The sequence below is a fragment of the Rana temporaria genome, chromosome 1, assembly GCF_905171775.1.
Source record: "Rana temporaria chromosome 1, aRanTem1.1, whole genome shotgun sequence".
Classification (NCBI taxonomy): Eukaryota; Metazoa; Chordata; class Amphibia; order Anura; family Ranidae; genus Rana; species Rana temporaria.
This window is the reverse complement of record NC_053489.1, coordinates 583,276,912-583,295,803: the sequence shown is the minus strand read 5'-3', so window position 1 is coordinate 583,295,803 and position 18,892 is coordinate 583,276,912. Positions and strand designations below refer to the sequence as shown.

The following is an 18,892-nucleotide window of genomic DNA, read 5'->3' as shown; positions in this document are numbered from 1 at the left end:
TTTTTTGCACCATTACTTATAGTGTATTTCATCACATTAAGAGGAACCTGTGTAGTTATATGATTTGCACCATTACTGTTATTGTTCACTGATCATTTATATTTATTTTTATGCTGATGCCATTTGGGCTATATTGCTCCTCATTTCAATTACACCTACTTTCATTCCCCTCCCCCACCTGTTTATTCACTTATCCATTCACCACTGATTAGCGCAGCACTACCCTCCCCATTTTCAATTGCTTATGGTTTGATACACCTTCCAGTGCCGCAGCTGTACCTCCACTTCTCATCACTTTCATTTCCCCTCCCCCTTTCTTCCCCTCTCTGTTTCCCCTCCTTTGATAAGCGCGGTAATATCCATTTTTCCACTATTTATCACTGTCTCGCACTCATTACCGCAGCTATCATGGATGTCTTCTCATTTCTTGATAAGAGGCAGGTTAATCTTGAAGATGTTTTTAATGCTTCTGCACCTGTTAAGAAAAACAGTGACCTAGAGAGCCTCATGAGGAAGCTAGGGCATAATATGGAAAAAAAGATCAGCCTATGGTGGGACATAGTCACCTTTGAACGCTATATTAAGGATAACATTGTCCCACGGCGTCTACGATGGGATATAACCCCTAATGATGGCCTATTAGATCAGGCCTCAATAGACGAATGGTTTAAATTTTTTAACATCAAGGGGTCAGAACTTTTGATGTTCCTACTAGACAGGAAAAAGAGAAAGCTGAAACTGATCGAACAGATCATCCTAGAGGTCAAGGAAGAACTAGAAGCATATAAAGATTCAGGAGATCTCGTAAGATACACAACACAACTGAATAATGATTTAACAAAGAAAGACAAGGAAGTACAACACAGGAAAAGTAAAAAATACAGTCGCGATATGAATGATTTTAAAACGGATCATACGTTTAAATGGCAGAGCCAATCGGGCCGACCAGATCCCATCTCAACCTATTCCACACCAGAGAGAAATGTGAGGGTCTATTCACCCCCAAGAGTGATCAACTATATAGGGCCCACCCAAGAAACGCATGATAGGAATAGGCACGAATCGCCCCGGCAGTACAGAAATGAAGAGAGACAGGGCAACTATAATCAACACACTCCCTACCAAAATGAGAGAAGACCACCCCAAAATGAGCGGACACCACAGAATGGTTGGAAGAAACCCTTCTGGAAAAAACGCAGAAATAATAACAATGGCCATAACTATGGACAAAGACCACAACAAGACCAGAGGGATAATAGACCCCAGCCCCAAAACCAACGAGATAATAGAGGTGGAGGCTATGAGAATAGAGGTCGGCCACAGGAAACCAACTATTATCAGGGACGTCCAAATGAATACCATGAGAACAGAGGATATACACATGAACAGAGAAGAAGAAGCCCTGTTCGTTCAAATGATCGAAGAGAGGGAGATCGAGGTTATTACACTCATCACCCACAGGATAGGAGTCCAATCCCTACACGGAATTATTATGCACCCCTAGAACAGCGAACAGTGGATGATAGAGTGGAAAGACATCAAAATCCCAATACCTCCTCTTTTTTAGAGAGGGGTCAAGAATACCATCCGCCTCGACATACAGAGGAAATAAGAACCTACAGAAGAACCCCAGAAAGAAACGGGGAAAGCGAGGAGGAAAGAGAACACAAAAGAAAAAGAACAGAAAGGGAGAGGGAATCTTCAACTTAAGTGGACTCCCACTTACACATGAAGAGATTGGCGTCCTAGATAAAGGCCTCAAATACGCACCAGCGAAAAATCTGGATAAATTCCAGACATATATAGGAATTCAAAAGTATGTAAGGAAATTAAATATTCAAAAGTATATGATCAGTAACCCTTACAAAACTAGGACTGCCAATCCAGATGAAGAAATTAGACATAGTAATCTGAAGAATAAATCTATTTTTAATCCGCCTGTGAAAGATAATAAATGTGTGGAAGTCTTTAAAAGATTGGTCACAGGAGAACTAATGGACCTGAAAGTGAAAAAACAAGAAGAACCGAAACATATTAGGAGTGGAATACGCAAATTGATGAAAAGAAAGGATCTAGTAGTTCGACCAGCCGATAAAGGTGGTGGCATTGTGGTACTTTCCAAGGAACAGTATAAAATGAGCATGGAACAAATGCTAGGAGATACCAACACCTACAACCGCCTTCTGAGTAATCCCATGTTTAAATGCAGAAAAGCCTTGGAACAGATTGTACATTTAGGACTAAAAAGAGGAATCCTGGATAAGAAAGAAGCACAATATCTGATCCCTACATCATGTCGCACACCTATTGTATACTCACTCCCCAAAATACATAAGAACAGCACGAATCCACCGCCCAGACCTATAGTAAATGGAATTGATTCCTTAACTGCAAGAATGGGGCAATACATTGACTTCTATTTACAGCCAGTAGTTCAGAGTACAAGAGCGTATCTTAGAGACACAAAACAGATGTTACAATGCCTGGATGATATACCAAGAGATGATGGACCCTTTTGGCTAGCAACAGCAGACGTATCGTCGTTATACACGATCATACTACATCATCAAGCATGCGAAGCAGTCAAATGGGGCCTCAGGAAATATTCCCAGTTGCCCTGCATCCAACGAAAATATCTGGTAAAAAGTTTGGACTTTTGTCTTAAAAATAGCTACTTCTGGTATGGCGGCAATTACTTTTTCCAGAAAACCGGCATAGCCATGGGGGCAAAATTTGCCCCTAGTGTAGCTGGGCTTTTTATGGCCCAATGGGAAGAAGGGAAAATCTTCTCTGAACCTCCTGATGATCTGTACATATATAAAAGATATATTGATGATATCTTCATACTGTGGAGGGGCGAGAAAGAAACGCTAGCAGATTTTCTACAAGATTTAAATACCAATGACAGAAACATTGAACTTTCTTGGGAAATCAGCAACAAAAAGATCACATTCCTAGACCTAGAGGTGGAACAAGAAAATAACGAACTCCGGTCTAAAACTCATTTTAAAAATGTGGATCGTAATAGCTACTTGCCGCTTGAAAGTTGTCATCACAGAAACTGGCTTTTTAACATTCCAAAAGGGCAATTAATGCGCCTAAGACGAAATTGTACAGACAAAGATACTTTTCTCACCCAAGCAAAAGACATGGGAGAAAGGTTTAAACAAAAAGGATACGACAATTCCTTTATTAACCAGAAGATTGCAGAAGTGGCAACAATGGATAGACAGACTCTTATGAGTGATAAGCCTAAACAAAAAATGCATAAAGACTTGATGCCTATCATCTTCGATTACAGTATACAACATAAATGCATTGAAAAAGTCATTAGACGCCATTGGAATATACTACTGGCTGACAAAGAACTGGGGAGTGTCCTTCCACCGATTCCAAAGTTCGTATATAAAAGGGCACCTACTATTAGGGACAAAATTGTTAAAAATGTGCCTGATCCGCCTAAAAATAAAAACAACTTCCTCTCTTTTTTCACTGGTAAAGGTTTTTTTCCATGCAAAAGATGCTACGCATGTTTGAGAACTCACAAACCGAACCAGAAGAGGAAAGATTTTACTGCAACTAGTACAGGAGATGTATACGAAATAAAAGAATTTATCTGCTGTAACACAGAGGGAGTTGTATACGCACTCGAATGCAGTTGTGGTCTACAATACATAGGCCGGACAAAAAGAGCATTACGAGTACGTATAAAAGAACATGTCCAAAACATCCTTAAAGGTTTCGATAAACATAGTGTATCAAGACACTTCCTTACCCACCACAATAAAGATCCGACACATCTTAAATTTTGGGGCATAGAGCCCTATGTGAGACACTGGCGAGGCGGGCATAAAGTTAGAACATTGAGCCAGTTAGAATCTCGCTGGATATTTACTCTGGATACTTTTGCTCCCCGAGGTCTTAACATAGATTTTGATCTTAATTGTTTTTTAAGTGACCGATAAGACTTTATTTTTTGATTTATTTCTTGCTTCACTTACCCTCTCTGTTCTCTCCTTTTCGCTATCTAATATTGATGACGTAGATTGTTTTTAATCTGTATATGTGGATCTGTTCGCACACGTCATCTACGTCTTTTAACCTTATGTGGCATATCCATTCAATGAAATTAAATATGTCGACATACATTCATTTAAATTTTTTATACTTTTTAACATATATATATTTTTTAACAAATTATTCTGGCTCTCAATATTTTTTAATATACCAATTGAGCCTCAATCTTCTCGGTGCATTATGAGTGTGTATATACACATAAATTCCTGCTCCCCTGTGTTTTTAATTGTTTCCCTCGAGTGCTCCCTTGTGAGGACGCCGTGTGTCACCATTTAACAAGCATTGGCTTCAAAAAAAAAAAAAAAAAAAAAAAAATGGCCGCGGCTCCACTTCCGGTGGCTGCAAGGTGGCTGCAGCTCCACTTCTGGCGGCGCTCGTTTTGATAGACGCCGCCGATACGTGATGGAAGCCTATTTGGGATGCCGGCCGAGGTCGGGGGGCCCCATGCAGGCCCCCGACCAGACATCAGACAGAATGGCTCACTTTTGTAAGACGTATCCCCAGCGCTCTGTGAGATGCTGGGGACGTCTTTTGAGCTACAACAAAATGGCGGCTGCCAGACTTCCTGTAGAACGCTGTGTACTGTCAACACAGAATGTTATGATGGTACAATGGGACTTCTGTGTTTGCCCCCCCCATGGTCTCCGTCCCCTGGCTGAAGCTTTTAAGTTTTTTGAGCTACAACAAAATGGCGGCTGCCAGACTTCCTGTAGAACGCTGTGTACTGTCAACACAGAATGTTATGATGGTACAATGGGACTTCTGTGTTTGCCCCCCCCATGGTCTCCGTCCCCTGGCTGAAGCTTTTAAGTTTTTTCAATTTTTTCCATTGTTAACCATATAAATGAGATGTCATATCTGTCACCCACCATTTGAATGCTACTAATTTAAATATTTTATATGCTGGGCGAAATTTTTTGATTTTACTATTAAATGCCTAGCAGACTACGGGAAAATGGCTGCAGCTGCATTATTTACATGGCAAACAGCTGAGTTTACTCACAGCCTACTAAACAAGTCACCTTATAAAAAGGATCCCATTTATGCCTCTCACTACTCCTGAGGAAGTCACATGATAGTGACGAATGCGCATGAGTCCACTGAGAGGTATCGGAGGTGACGTTGGCGACAGATTGCCCCTCTTTTTTACATGCTCAATTGTATTTTGGATTATGTGAGTACCCCTGTCTATTTTCTTTGAGAATTAAAATTTTTAAAACGGTATCACACCATCGATGCTTTATTTCTTTGGGGCGAGAAACTGACCAATCTGGGACGAGAACTCCAAGGAGGACCTGCCGTTGTTGGATCAGAGCCCATCGAGTGAACCATCTAATGTGGTTGGATCTATATGCTGTTACCTTACAGCAGTAAGGTAAGGGGACATCCTTACTTACCCTAAAAGGATCACTGGATACCCATTTTCCTCTCACTCCATATTGCGGACCTACACTTGCACTTTTGCTTTCTTGGACTTTTGAAATCTTACTTATACTTTTTGCTAATATTTTTCAAACTCTGTTGATGGACTGTTTATCACCAATATAGGAGTGTCACTTAGCACAGTTACCTGGGATTTTTTTGCACCATTACTTATAGTGTATTTCATCACATTAAGAGGAACCTGTGTAGTTATATGATTTGCACCATTACTGTTATTGTTCACTGATCATTTATATTTATTTTTATGCTGATGCCATTTGGGCTATATTGCTCCTCATTTCAATTACACCTACTTTCATTCCCCTCCCCCACCTGTTTATTCACTTATCCATTCACCACTGATTAGCGCAGCACTACCCTCCCCATTTTCAATTGCTTATGGTTTGATACACCTTCCAGTGCCGCAGCTGTACCTCCACTTCTCATCACTTTCATTTCCCCTCCCCCTTTCTTCCCCTCTCTGTTTCCCCTCCTTTGATAAGCGCGGTAATATCCATTTTTCCAATGTTGCTAACTAACTTTATTTTTAATTTCCCAGATATGCTGTGTGTTTAACTAACGTTACCTTTTCTCCCTATGCATGTTGATATAAGCTTTACATGTTTTATTCTTGGCCTACCTGCATATTTGTCCCTTACCCAATATTAACCTGTCCAGCATGCTATCCTAGGGACAAACCCACCTTGCCATTTTTTCAAACAGGACTTTTTGTTTTTTGTGTCCCCCCCCCCCCCTTCAAACTTTTATTGTCCCCATCAGAGGGCTGTGGAGTCTCTTAATGAAGTGGCCCTATATATTTCATTTCCCAAATTCTCCATGCACATTTTTCTAATGCAATTTTAATACTGTGAACTGTCACAAGGATGCTTGTAGGATGTTTTTGTTACAAAGTACTAAATCTCTATTTTTGTTTGTCCCCACAGCTACCCTCCACACCACAGGAATGGCAGTCTGTGGCTTCCCAATTTGCCCAGCGGTGGGATTTTCCAAACTGCGGTGGAGCAATAGATGGGAAACACGTCCGCATTGTGCCCCCACCCCGCTCGGGGTCCTACTATTATAATTACAAGGGTTATCATAGTATTGTGTTGATGGCGGTGGTATCGGCACAGTATGAGTTTCTATATGTGGACGTGGGGAAGAACGGCCGGATGTCTGATGGGGGAGTGTTCGCACGGACTGATTTCTATGATCGTCTCCAAGCTGGTGGTCTGGCATTGCCACCAGATGAAGATAATGTGGAAGGACTTCCGTTTGTGTTCCTAGCGGACGAGGCTTTCGGGCTTGGTCCTCACCTCATGCGGCCTTTTCCCCAGAGGACCCTCACCTCAGAGAGGAGTGTGTTTAATTTTCGGTTGGGCAGGGCTCGGAGGGTAGTCGAGAATGCCTTTGGGATACTCACCAACCGGTTCCGCCTGTTCAGGACATCGATACATCTGGCGGAATATAAATTGGACACCGTTGTATTTGCCTGCTGCATTTTGCACAACTTTTTACGCAGGCACTCCCAGACGTACCTACCCGACATCGGTTCTGAGGCAAGACTACCCTCAGATCCCCTTCCCGGGCTGGACACTGGTCGCGCTGGCTTGGCCCCCCAATCAGCTCGTGAGGTACGCGACAAATATGTTGAGTACTTCATGGGTCGGGGGGCCATTGCTATGCCAGATCATATTTCTTTCTAATTCGGCCCCCAAAGAAAGGAATATTCTAAAAAATAATAAATAATTAGACCATTGGACTTTATACAGTTGTTTGTCATTAATGCTTTTTCTCTTTTTCTGTCTTCCTGGTTCTCTAACTAACTTCTTCAATTGTAATGCATAATTGATTTCTCCACTTTTAGTAACTAACCACATTTTGCACAGTATTCACTCATCTACAAACAGGGTATTGAGTCTAGAAATAAGAAGCAACTCCATTTGTAAATTTTGAGGTCAAGTATTTTAATTTTTGCTTGTTCATGACCCCAAAAATTATTTTATAGTTTTTTCATTACTCCCTGCTTTTGTACTTAGGAGTCTACAAAATTTTTTTAGAATTTTTTTTTTTTTCAGGTAATTCAACCAAAAATATTATGCAGATTATACATTTATTAACAAGTTCACTTTTTTTTTTAGCAAATATAGTTAGATTTATTGTTTACATATATATATATATATATATATAGATTATTTTTGGTGGGGTGTTTACCGCCTTAATTTTTTTTTTTGGGCATATTTTTTATGCACAAAAAACAATAATTTTTTGACCATTTTTTTTGTTTTTGGTGTGTTTTTCTAAAAGTAAATTTTTAGGTGAGATTTTGGAGTCAAATCTCTACTTCACTAAATTCAGTGATTAGAGAGATTTATAATTCTATATATATATATTTAAAATTTTTTGGCGTTGTTTATTCTTTATGGTCAAAACTTTATAGTATCCCAAAATGTTCAACATGGTCAAAAAGTAGTCAGTCATGGTGTGCTTTCACACTGGAACACGCCAAAATTGGAAGATACACACATTCAGTGCAAACTCTCCAAATGTCATTGGTTCAACAGACAAATGGCCACATGTGCTATCTGACATCATGGGTGATCAATGTCTGTGTTCTGTGGGAGCAAACCCTTCCTCTCAACTACTTGAGGATGGAGGAGGGGGTTGGACCCACAAAGCACAGACATTAGATATTCTGTGATGGCAGATAGCACATGTTGGCACACTGTGTGTGTATCTTCAAATTTTGGCGTATTCATTATTCAAACTGTAAAAATGTTTGTGGGGGCGGGGGATGGGCGGGGGGTGTTTCAGTCTTTGACACGGCCCATCATGTCAATAATGTTTTTAAAATTAGATTCGATCACCATCATTCTTTGCCGCATATTGTCCATTTCCGTGCTGCATTCCAAAAGGACATTTGTTACATTCTGTTCCATGAGAAACATCCTTTCACGCATATTGTGCATTTCAGTGCTGCACTCCATTACCTGCTGAATAATTATAGCAGCACTTGCACGTGAAAATATTGGCACACCATCCTCCTCCCCTAAAAAAAAATAAAAAAATGGCATTTACAACATTATTTTTCGATGAGGCCTATCTACATATGTTTTTTGGAAGCAAGCTAGGGTGACACTGACCTGATGGGCTTCTCCTTTCCACCTCTTCGACATCTTCTATCACTCCTCCTTCTTCCACCACCTCCCCATCATCTTCTATCACTCCTCCTTCTTCCACCACTTCCCCATCATCTTGGACTCCTCCTTCATCCATCAATCCACCTTCTTTCAATTCGCCAAATTGTTCTTCCGCCACTTGCCCTTCATCTGCTATAACTTCTAAGTCCAAAATTACTTCTTCCTCCTCTCTTCCTTCCTCCTTTCTTCCTTCCTCCTCTCCTTCCACATCCTCCTCTCCTTCCACATCCTCTTCTCTTTCCACATCCTCTTCTCCTTCCACATCCTCTTCTCCTTCCACATCCTCTTCTCCTTCCACATCCTCCTCCTCCTCCACATGTTGAGATGGCAGATTTTGGCCTTGTCTGGCCCTCTCTGCCTCCTCCAAATGCTGGCGACTTCTTTCCCCTGAAATAAACCAAAAAAAATGTAGACTCATCTGCACACAGATATTGGAGAGCATAAATCGCACACATTGCTTAGAAGATGCTTTCATTTAGTTACTTTTATCTTTCACCAAACCTACATTTTGCAATTACTTCTATATGGCAAGCTCTGATCCTGCCCCTTTTTAGCAAAGTGACACACATGGATGTCCCCCCTAAACTGTATTTCTGGGAGACCCTACCAAAACCCATTTTTGATTTGGGGAGACACAGGTGCTCTGCATTGCAGATGTGAAAACATCTGCTTTATTACCACTGTTTTTAGAATGAATCCTGTTTGCCTTTCCCATTCTCATACTTTTTTTTTCTAGAACTAGCTTTTACACAATGTTTACAAACAAAGTTTTTGGCCAGTGAGCCATGTCCAGGTGTGTTGTTCCTGGAATAACCGAGCCTTTCTGAGAAACTATGTGATGTTACGTTGTTTACTAAGAACACTATTTGTAAATATGTAGTTATTTATGTCCTAAAAAATAAATGACAACATGTCTTTAAAATTACAAGCAGGCCAAGGAGGCAGATGGTGAAATATACATGGCAACACATTATTGCAGACAATCACCCCCCCCCCCAACCCCAATATATATTTACTTACTTTTACGCAGAATTTTAAGTATTTTCTTCATCTTATGTGGCTCCCTCAATTTTAAGTCTGACCATCGTTTCCTCAGCTGTTCCTTGGACCTGGTGATCCCAAACATCCTCTGCATTCTCCTCGCCACCTTGTCCATAATATGTGCCTTTCGGCGGTTAGGGGTCTTGTATGGCCCTAATTCACCATCATAGTCCTTCTTTCGCATGATGTAAACTAACTCCACCATTTCCTGGAACCGCATATTAGTGGCTTTATATCTTCTTTGCCTTGATCGGGACGTCCCTGCCTCTGTCCCTTCACTTGTGGCATGAGAGCATCGTGCCCGCTCGTGTGACATCGCCATCTTTCCTTTCCCACAGAGATTATGGGCGTGGAAAAGATGAATTCTTACGCCATGGGCGGAGAAGAGGGCGGCGTTTAATACATACGCGGAGTGTAGAGAATGCAAACAACGTGTTTACGTCGGTTACGCGGAGAATCTTCGAGCGCATCCAGAACATACACAGTTAACGCCATATTTCCTAAACTCATTGATTAGGGGCCTCGCAAAGGTGACGAGGGCGGGGTTTAATAAATACGCGGAGTGTTTAAAAGGTTTACGCCGTGATTACGCATCTTACGCGGTAATTAGGCGAGCGTGAGAAACGAGGAGCGAGAGACAGGAAGGTAAGGAAATTAAAAATGTGATCAGCAGAGGCCTTGAAAATGTAGACACATGGGATGGGGGTTTGGGCTGTTGGTTGCACCCTTTTTAAGCTATTCTGTCTATGGGGTACCACAATGTTATTTTGGTTTCCAAATGCTTTTGGACACCTCACAAAATAGAGATGTGAACAATGCTGTACCTCATTGACAAGTTTTTGAATGGTGTATTCAGATCAGGCAAAGTATTGTTCAAGTGTTGGTTGTACAGAGGTCATTAGGAAGTGTCTTTTATGTCATCCATTGTCAGGGGCAGGAGATCTACACATGAAAGAGTGCCTAGATGAAAACTGTCATTTGTAAGCATTGTTTATTTTTCTATATTTAAAATATTTACTGCAATGTGAACAATGGCTCTGCATCTAGCAAATCAATGTTTGGTACAAGCAATGCGGCCGAGCTGCCAATCATTGTTTAAACAAGAGAGACTGTGTTTGTAATTAGATATAGGTAATAAATTTGAAGACACATATTAGATCAAGGTCAACGCTGATCCTTTGGAATATTTATTTTTCTGTGGTTTATGTTTTTGTAATCTAGACTCAAAAAGAAATATAATTTTTGAAAAATTACAATGGACCTCCTACAAAGCAAGGAATCTATAGAGGCCTTACTCCAAAAATATCAGGAGACGCCCATCCTGTGGAATTCCAAGCACTCTTTATATTGCAATAAAGAGGTACGAGCGGCAGCACTAGAAGAGCTAGCAAATGATATGCAAACTTGGGTGCCAGGATGCACTGCCAACATGGTGAAGGATAAACTTGCCAACCTCAGAAGCACATACAGGAGAGCATACAAAGCTAATAAAAGCAAAAAATCGGGAGCAGCAGCAAGACAAGCAAAGGAACCCAAACTGTGGTATTATAAACAGATGGCTTTTTTGCGGGACGAAATGGAAGGCAGGAAAACGATGTCCAGTCTTTCTTCCAACCTTTCCTCCATGCTACCTTCCAGCGGACCTTCCCCAGATGACCACAGCCCTGCAGAGTCGGAGGAAGAGGGCCTGGCTGACAGAGATGCAGATCTGCCACCCTTCGATGAGGAGGTATAGTAGTTTCCTCTATATTTCTGGCGTAAATAATTCTTGGTGGATTAATGATTAGATATTGTAAAAAAAAACAAGCTGGGAAAAAGCAAAAAAAAAGGTGTTCAGACAAATAGGTGTCAGAGATGACAACTGCAGGGGTCAGAAGTAGAGTGTATTCAAGTAATAATGAACAGAAAATACAAAACGAAAAACATGAAAATGAGTGTGGTTTTATTAAGCGAAATTGTAAAAAATGTCCTTTTTTTTCCACACAGGAAGAAGAGATCAGCCAGGAGGTGGCAGATCCTCAGGTGTCTGTCAGCCAGGAGGAGGCCGGGGTCAGTGGCAGCCAGGAGGAGGCCGGGGTCAGTGGCAGCCAGGAGGAGGCCGGGGTCAGTGGCAGCCAGGAGGAGGCCGGGGTCAGTGGCAGCCAGGAGGAGGCTGGGCCCAGTGGCCTGCAGCAGGTCCACCCGGCCAGGAGAACCACCACCAGCCAGTCTTCTCCCCCCCAGGTGAGGCCATCAGGCCGAAGGAGGCAGTTGAGGCCTGTGGAGGAGGCAAGCCTCCGCATGATCCAGGAGGCAAGCGCCATCATGAGGGCCCCCCTCAACCCCACAGAGGCCTTCAGTGCCTCATTGGCCCATGATTTAAATGAAGGGGAGGAGGACCAGAGAAGACTGGCAAAGGCCCTGATGAACCAGGTCCTTTGGTGGATGCAGAGGGGCCTGCTGACCCCAGACACTGGGCTATGTGACCCGGCCCGGCTTGCGGAACACCATCCTCCTGCTGCCACATCAACCCCACCTGCAAGACCCCGTGTTCGATCCGCTGGAAGGCTGCCTGGAGGGAAGGCTGGAAAGAGGAGGAAACGTTGATTTTCTGCCTTCCATTTCCTTCCACATAAAGGACATCTTGTTTGTACTACCACAGTTTGGGTTCCTTTGTTTGTGTGCTGCTGCTTCATATTTTTGTGTTTGGCTCCTGAGGCTTGGAAGTTTATCCTTCACCATGTTGGAAATGCAAGTTTGCATATAGTTTGCTATCTATTCTAGTGCTGCCGTTCTTTTTATTTTTGGTGATGACATTTGCCTGAATAAAAGGCTTTTTGCTTTCATTTGAAAACATGTCTATTGTTTGTTATACTGTGGGGATTATTAGGCAGCAAACCTTTAATAAATATACAATGGGTAATTTACAAAGGACACACTCCTTGGGGGGGGGGGACATTTGGTGTGCCAACATGGTTAAATATTCTCTAATGAAACACCAAAAAAAAAAAAAAAAAAAAAAAAAAAAAAACATGTAAAAAAAAAATATTTTAAATGGTGACATAACTAGAAACAACAAAAAAAAAAAAATATATGCACATTCCTTTACAAAAATGACTACTATAAATTATGGAGGACCACCAACCAAAACACACGTCTGGCATAGAAAACATTATTAAAGGATTACATCACAAGCAAGAAATGTGACATTTCAGTATGGGACAACTCTATTGAAATTGCATCAGCAAGAGAACGGGGTTATTCTAGCAAGAGAAGAATTAATAAAACGAGGCTTGAAAATGTGGTTTAGTGCGCCTTTTTAAGACATTGTTCTCTTGCTAGAATAAAAGGTTTCTAATGACGAATGTGCCATATCCCAAACAAACGCGAGTTTTACCTGAACGAGCGCTCCCGTCTCCTCATTTGGACTGAGCATGCGCGGGGTTTTTGTACGCTGCTTTTGTGTACAGACGACCGAACATGTCTGACGGACACGATTCCAGCAGACTGTTTTAAAGCAAGACCAGGAAACAGTTGTTCGTTGGAAAACGGTCTGGCCGACGATTGTTTGCTGGAATTCTGTACGTTACTGCCTACACACGAACGAACATGTCCGCTGAAACTGGTCCGCGGACCAGTTTCAGCAGACATGTTTGGTCGTGAGTACGGGGCCTTAGATGCAAAAACGAAACTGAAAGTAGTTTAGTCTTTGCATGTTATTTTATGCCTCTGTGCTGGACAGTGCCATAGAGAGTCATGGCTAGGAAAACGAAACTAAACTCTCCCATGACCTTTTTCATACGGAGCCAGACAACCAGGAAGTGTCCAGAACAGAGCAGTTTTACAGCAACATCAGAGCAAAAACAAGCAATGAGGACATGAAACCAGGACTGCAGTAAGGTAAAGGAAGCTATTTAGCTAAAAAAAAAAATTCCTTTAGTGACCCTTTAATGACAGTGAACTAGCTCAGATCAAGATTGGAATGATACTTTACTGCTGCCGTATTCCAGATATATATATATATATATATATATATATATATATATATATATTTTTTTTTATTGTTTGTTTTGAGACACTCTTTCCAGTCCAAACTGTTGTAGTTGCCAAAACCCTAAAGAAAGTGCTAAAAAAACTTCTGTTTTACTGTTAGAAACCGTGAGCTCCAATAAGCCTCGTACACACGACCAGTTTTCCCATTGGGAAAACTGCCATGACAGGTTTTGGCCCGGAAAACTGGGCATGTGTATGCTCCATGGCAGTTTTCCCGACAGAAAAACCGCCGGGAATCGCGATTCCCGGCGGGAAAAATTAAAACATGGTTTTTAACCTGCCATATCTGGAATACGGCAGCAGTAAAGGATCTTTCCAATCTTGATCTGAGCTGGTTTGGCAATGATGAAGAGAATTTTTTTTTTAGTTTTTAGCCCCCGTTTCTGGTACAAGAGATTGATGTCATTGCAATGCAATTTTGACAAAATCCTGGAATAGCAGTAATAGAGTTTTGTGCCATGTTAGCCATCATAAAGTATGGAGTTTTAGTGATACCATTTATTGGTTAACTTGAGTTAATATAGAGTCAAGCTTTCAGGATAACCCAGGTTCCTTCCTTAGGCTTTAGACTTAAATAAGGTGATGGCGTGTGACTATTTGCTTTCGATCAAAACACAGATTTAAGTGGCGTCAGCTATTAATTCTGAACATTTCTGCTGGTTTATGGACACATTCTTATAACATTTCTTTCTTTATCTCCACAGACTTTGCTGCTGCAAGAAAAGACCAAGAGAGATAGACTGTCTACAGATGGTAGAAGTAGAAGGACACCCAGAGATAAAAGGAGGATCCCCAGAGATAAAAGGAGGATCCCCAGAGATAAAAGGAGGATCCCCAGAGATAAAAGGAGGATGCCCAGAGATAAAAGGAGGATCCCCAGAGATAAAAGGAGGATCCCAAGAGATGGAGGGAGTACACACAATGAGAGAAGAAGACACAGAGGAAGAAGGTGTCCTAGTGGTAAAAGTAGATGAAATACCGATCATGAAGGAGCAAAGCGGAGATATGGAAGGAGGAATCACTGAGAGGAACGAAATGCACACACAGCTGACTGAAGTGTGCACAATAACGGAAAAAAGACACACATCGACGGAAGAAGTTGCAGCGATGGAAGAAGAACTCTCAGTGATTAAACAAAAACTTGCAGAGACGCAAGAACTCGCAGTGAGGAAAGAAGAACTCACAGTGAGGGAAGAACAACTTGCAAAGATGCAAGAACAATTTGCAGAGATGCAAAAACGCGTAGCGAGGAAAGAAAAACTCGCAAAGATGCAAAAAAAAATTGCAGAGGCGCAAAAACTCGCAGTGAGGAAAGAAGAACAACTCGCAGTGAGTAAAAAAGAAAAACTTGCAGTGAGGAAAGAAGAAAAACTCGCAGTGAGGGAAGAACAACTTGCAAAGATGCAAGAAAAATTTGAAGAGACGCAGGAACTCGCAGTGAGGAAAGAACTCCTTGCAGTGAGGGAAGAACAACTTGCAAAGATGCAAGAAAAATGTGCAGAGGCGCAGGAACTCGCAGTGAGGAAAGAAGAACAACTTGCAAAGATGCAAGAAAAATTTGCAGAGACGCAAGAAAAATTTGCAGAGACGCAAAAACGCGCAGTGAGGGAAGAACAACTTGCAAAGATGCAAAAAAAAATTGCAGACACACAAAAACTCGCAGGGAGGAAAGAAGAAGAACAACGCGCAGTGAGGAAAGAAGAACAACTCGCAGTGAGGGAAAAACAACTTGCGAAGATGCAAGAAAAATTTGCAGAGACGCAAAAACTCGCAGTGAGGAAAGAAGAACTCCTCGCAGTTAGGGAAGAACAACTTGCAAAAATGCAAGAAAAATTTGAAGAGACTCAAGAACTCGCAGTGAGGAAAGAAGAACAACTCGCAGTGAGGGAAAAACAACTTGCAAAGATGCAAGAAAAATTTGAAGAGACGCAAAAACTCGCAGTGAGGAAACAAGAACAACTCGCAGTGAGGGAAGAACAACTTGCAAAGATGCAAGAAAAATATGAAGAGACGCAAAAACTCGCAGTGAGGAAACAAGAACAACTCGCAGTGAGGGAAGAACAACTTGCAAAGATGCAAGAAAAATATGAAGAGACGCAGGAACTCGCAGTGAGGAAAGAACAACAACTCGCAGTGAGGAAAGAAGAACAACTCGCAGATAAGGAAGAACAACTTGCAAAGATGCAAGAAAAATTTGCAGAGACTCAAAAACTTGCAGTGAGGAAAGAAGAACAACTCGCAGTGAGGAAAGAAGAACAACTTGCAAAGATGCAAGAAAAATTTGCAGAGGCGCAGGAACTTGCAGTGAGGAAAGAACAACAACTCGCAGTGAGGGAAGAACAACTTGCAAGGATGCAAGAAAAATTTGCAGAGACGCAAGGAGAACTGTCAGAAACTAAAAATGAACTGGCAGTGAAGGAAAAAGAACTTACAGAGACGAAAGAAATATTGTCAGGCATACAAGAAACGTATCTAGAAACACTCATAGAGATTGAAGAAGAAGTCGCAGCCATGGAAGAAGAACTCGCAGTGACGAAAGAACAACTATCAGCGACTAAAAAAGAACTTGCAGTGAGGGAACAAGAACTCGCAGTGAGCAAGAACAACTTGCAAAGATGCAAGAGAAATTAACAGAGACGAAAGAAGAACTGTCTGCAACTAAAAAGAAGTGAGGGAAGAAGACTAATGTCTAAAGCGGATGCCCGCCGTTTTTTTTCTTTTTTTGAATTCAGCAGCTACAAATACTGCTGCTGCTGAATTTTAAAAATAAGGACACTTACCTGTCCAGGGCACCCGCGATGTTGGATGCCGCCGCCATCTTCGGAAAGGGAATTAGGAGCCTTGCGGCTTCACTTGCTGGTTCCCTACTGCGCATGCGCGACTCGTGCTGCACAATGTCCCTGGTCCCCGCTGTCTTTTGGGACCTGTGTGTCCTTAACAACTAATGACTCATCAGCTTTCGGAAGGTTTCCCGCTGACATCTGAATGAAAACCAAAAGAATTACCAGCAATAAAATTTGAAGGTAAATCAACACAGGGTTCCCCCCAATCCATACTATGCCCATCAGGTCTGGTGTGGATTTTAAGGGGAACCTCACGCCAAAGAAAAAAAAATAAATGGTTTGGGGTCCAAAATCCGACCTTTATCCTAGTATGCAGCCTGGTAGTCCAGGAAGGGGGGGGACGAGTGAGCGTCCTTTCCCCCCTACCTCCTGAACCATACCAGGCCACATGCCCTCAACATGGGGGGTGCTTTGGAGGAGGGGGCTCCCCTCCCCCAAAGTACCTTGTCCCAATCAACATGGGGACAAGGTGCTTTGGGGGACGGGGAGGGGAGCCCCTCTACCCCAAAGCACCCTTCACGTTGAGGACGTGTGGCCTGGTATGGTTGGGGGTGGGGGGACTGGGCGCTCCAGATGTACATAAACTGATCGCTCCATGCTTTAGATAGATGTACACACACATACACAACCACATTAGGAGAGAGTAGATCGCACACACAGATTATAGGATGAGGCCGTACTACAAACATACACCCAACATTAGAAAAAGGATGACTAGCATTCAGTAGTGTAGCTTAGTGTAGTTAGTGTAGGTCCTGCCCTAGAAGAGTCTACCTTGCCGTGGTGGGTAGGCTTGGAATCTCTTGGTCAAAAGTGTGTCAGCGAATGGGTGAGAGGATCACTAGATCTTCACTTCTGGCCAATAGATTTTACCAAAGGACTCTTGATTTAATCAGAGTATATATAGTTAGAAAAGGAAAAAATTGTGTATAGATCCATAATTCTACTTTCATAAAACCACTTGGATGCCCAGGCCACATTTGCAAGGCTGGAAGGGACTCTATGGCTACTTCTTCCACTTCTGGTGTGTGTAGGGATGTGTAATAGGTGTTTATGTATTAACATTAGGGGTGCGCATCTTCACTGGTCTCACGATTAAATTTGATTACGATCACGATTATTCTGTCCACGATTCGATTTGATTCCGCGATGCATCACGACTAATACCCAAGTGTGCCCTTGGTTCCACTTTTAATCGAAAAATTCATTCAAGCAGTCAGAAAATTAAGAAATATATATATATTTTTTTTTAAATGACACAGTATCTGTGAAAAGATCACTAAAGCCCTGTACACACGACCGGGATCCCCGGCGGTAAAAAGGGGGAAAACCAAGAACCTGCTCGGTAACTTTCCCCCTGTACACACCAGAGGTTTTCCCCCAAATATACATAAAATACACCCTCCATATATACATAAAATACACCCCCCATATATACATAAAATACATCCCCCCATATATACATAAAATACACCCTCCATATATACATAAAATACACCCCCCATATATACATATAATATGTATATATGGGGGGGGGTTGTATTTTATGTATATATGGGGGGTGTATTTTATGTATATATGGTGGGGTTGTATAATACACCCCCCCCCATATATACATATAATACACCCCCCCCATATATACATATAATAAACCCCCATACCCCCCCAAAAATAAATATATATATATATATATAAAATAATCCCCCCATTTTTACATATAATACACCACCCATACCCCCCAAATGTATTATATATATATATACAGGTGGTTCTCAAAAAATTTGCATATTGTGATAAAGTTCATTATTTTCTGTAATGTACTGATAAACATTAGACTTTCATATATTTTAGATTCATTACACACAACTGAAGTAGTTCAAGCCTTTTATTGTTTTAATATGGATGATTTTGGCATACAGCTCATGAAAACCCCAAATTCCTATCTAAAAAAATTAGCATATTTCATCCGACTAATAAAAAAAAGTCAACTTTCAAATAATTCTGTTCAGTTATGCACTCAATACTTGGTCGGGAATCCTTTTGCAGAAATGACTGCTTCAATGCGGCGTGGCATGGAGGCAATCAGCCTGTGGCACTGCTGAGGTGTTATGGAGGCCCAGGATGCTTCGGTAGTGGCCTTAAGCTCATCCAGAGTGTTGGGTCTTGCGTCTCTCATCTTTCTCTTCCCAGTATCCCACAGATTCTCTATGGGGTTCAGGTCAGGAGAGTTGGCAGGCCAATTGAGCACAGTAATACCATGGTCAGTAAACCATTGAC

The 18,892-nt window shown here is 41.8% G+C and overlaps 1 protein-coding gene across 1 annotated transcript; it reads left to right on the top strand.

The window, feature by feature from the left end:
• The first annotated feature begins 14,336 nt into the window (after window positions 1-14,336).
• Window positions 14,337-16,403, top strand: LOC120940607 (golgin subfamily A member 6-like protein 22). Its single transcript, XM_040353565.1, has one exon. The coding sequence runs from the start codon at window positions 14,523-14,525 to the stop codon at window positions 16,401-16,403; it is 1,881 nt and encodes a 626-aa protein (XP_040209499.1). The 5' UTR covers window positions 14,337-14,522.
• Window positions 16,404-18,892: the final 2,489 nt, after the last annotated feature.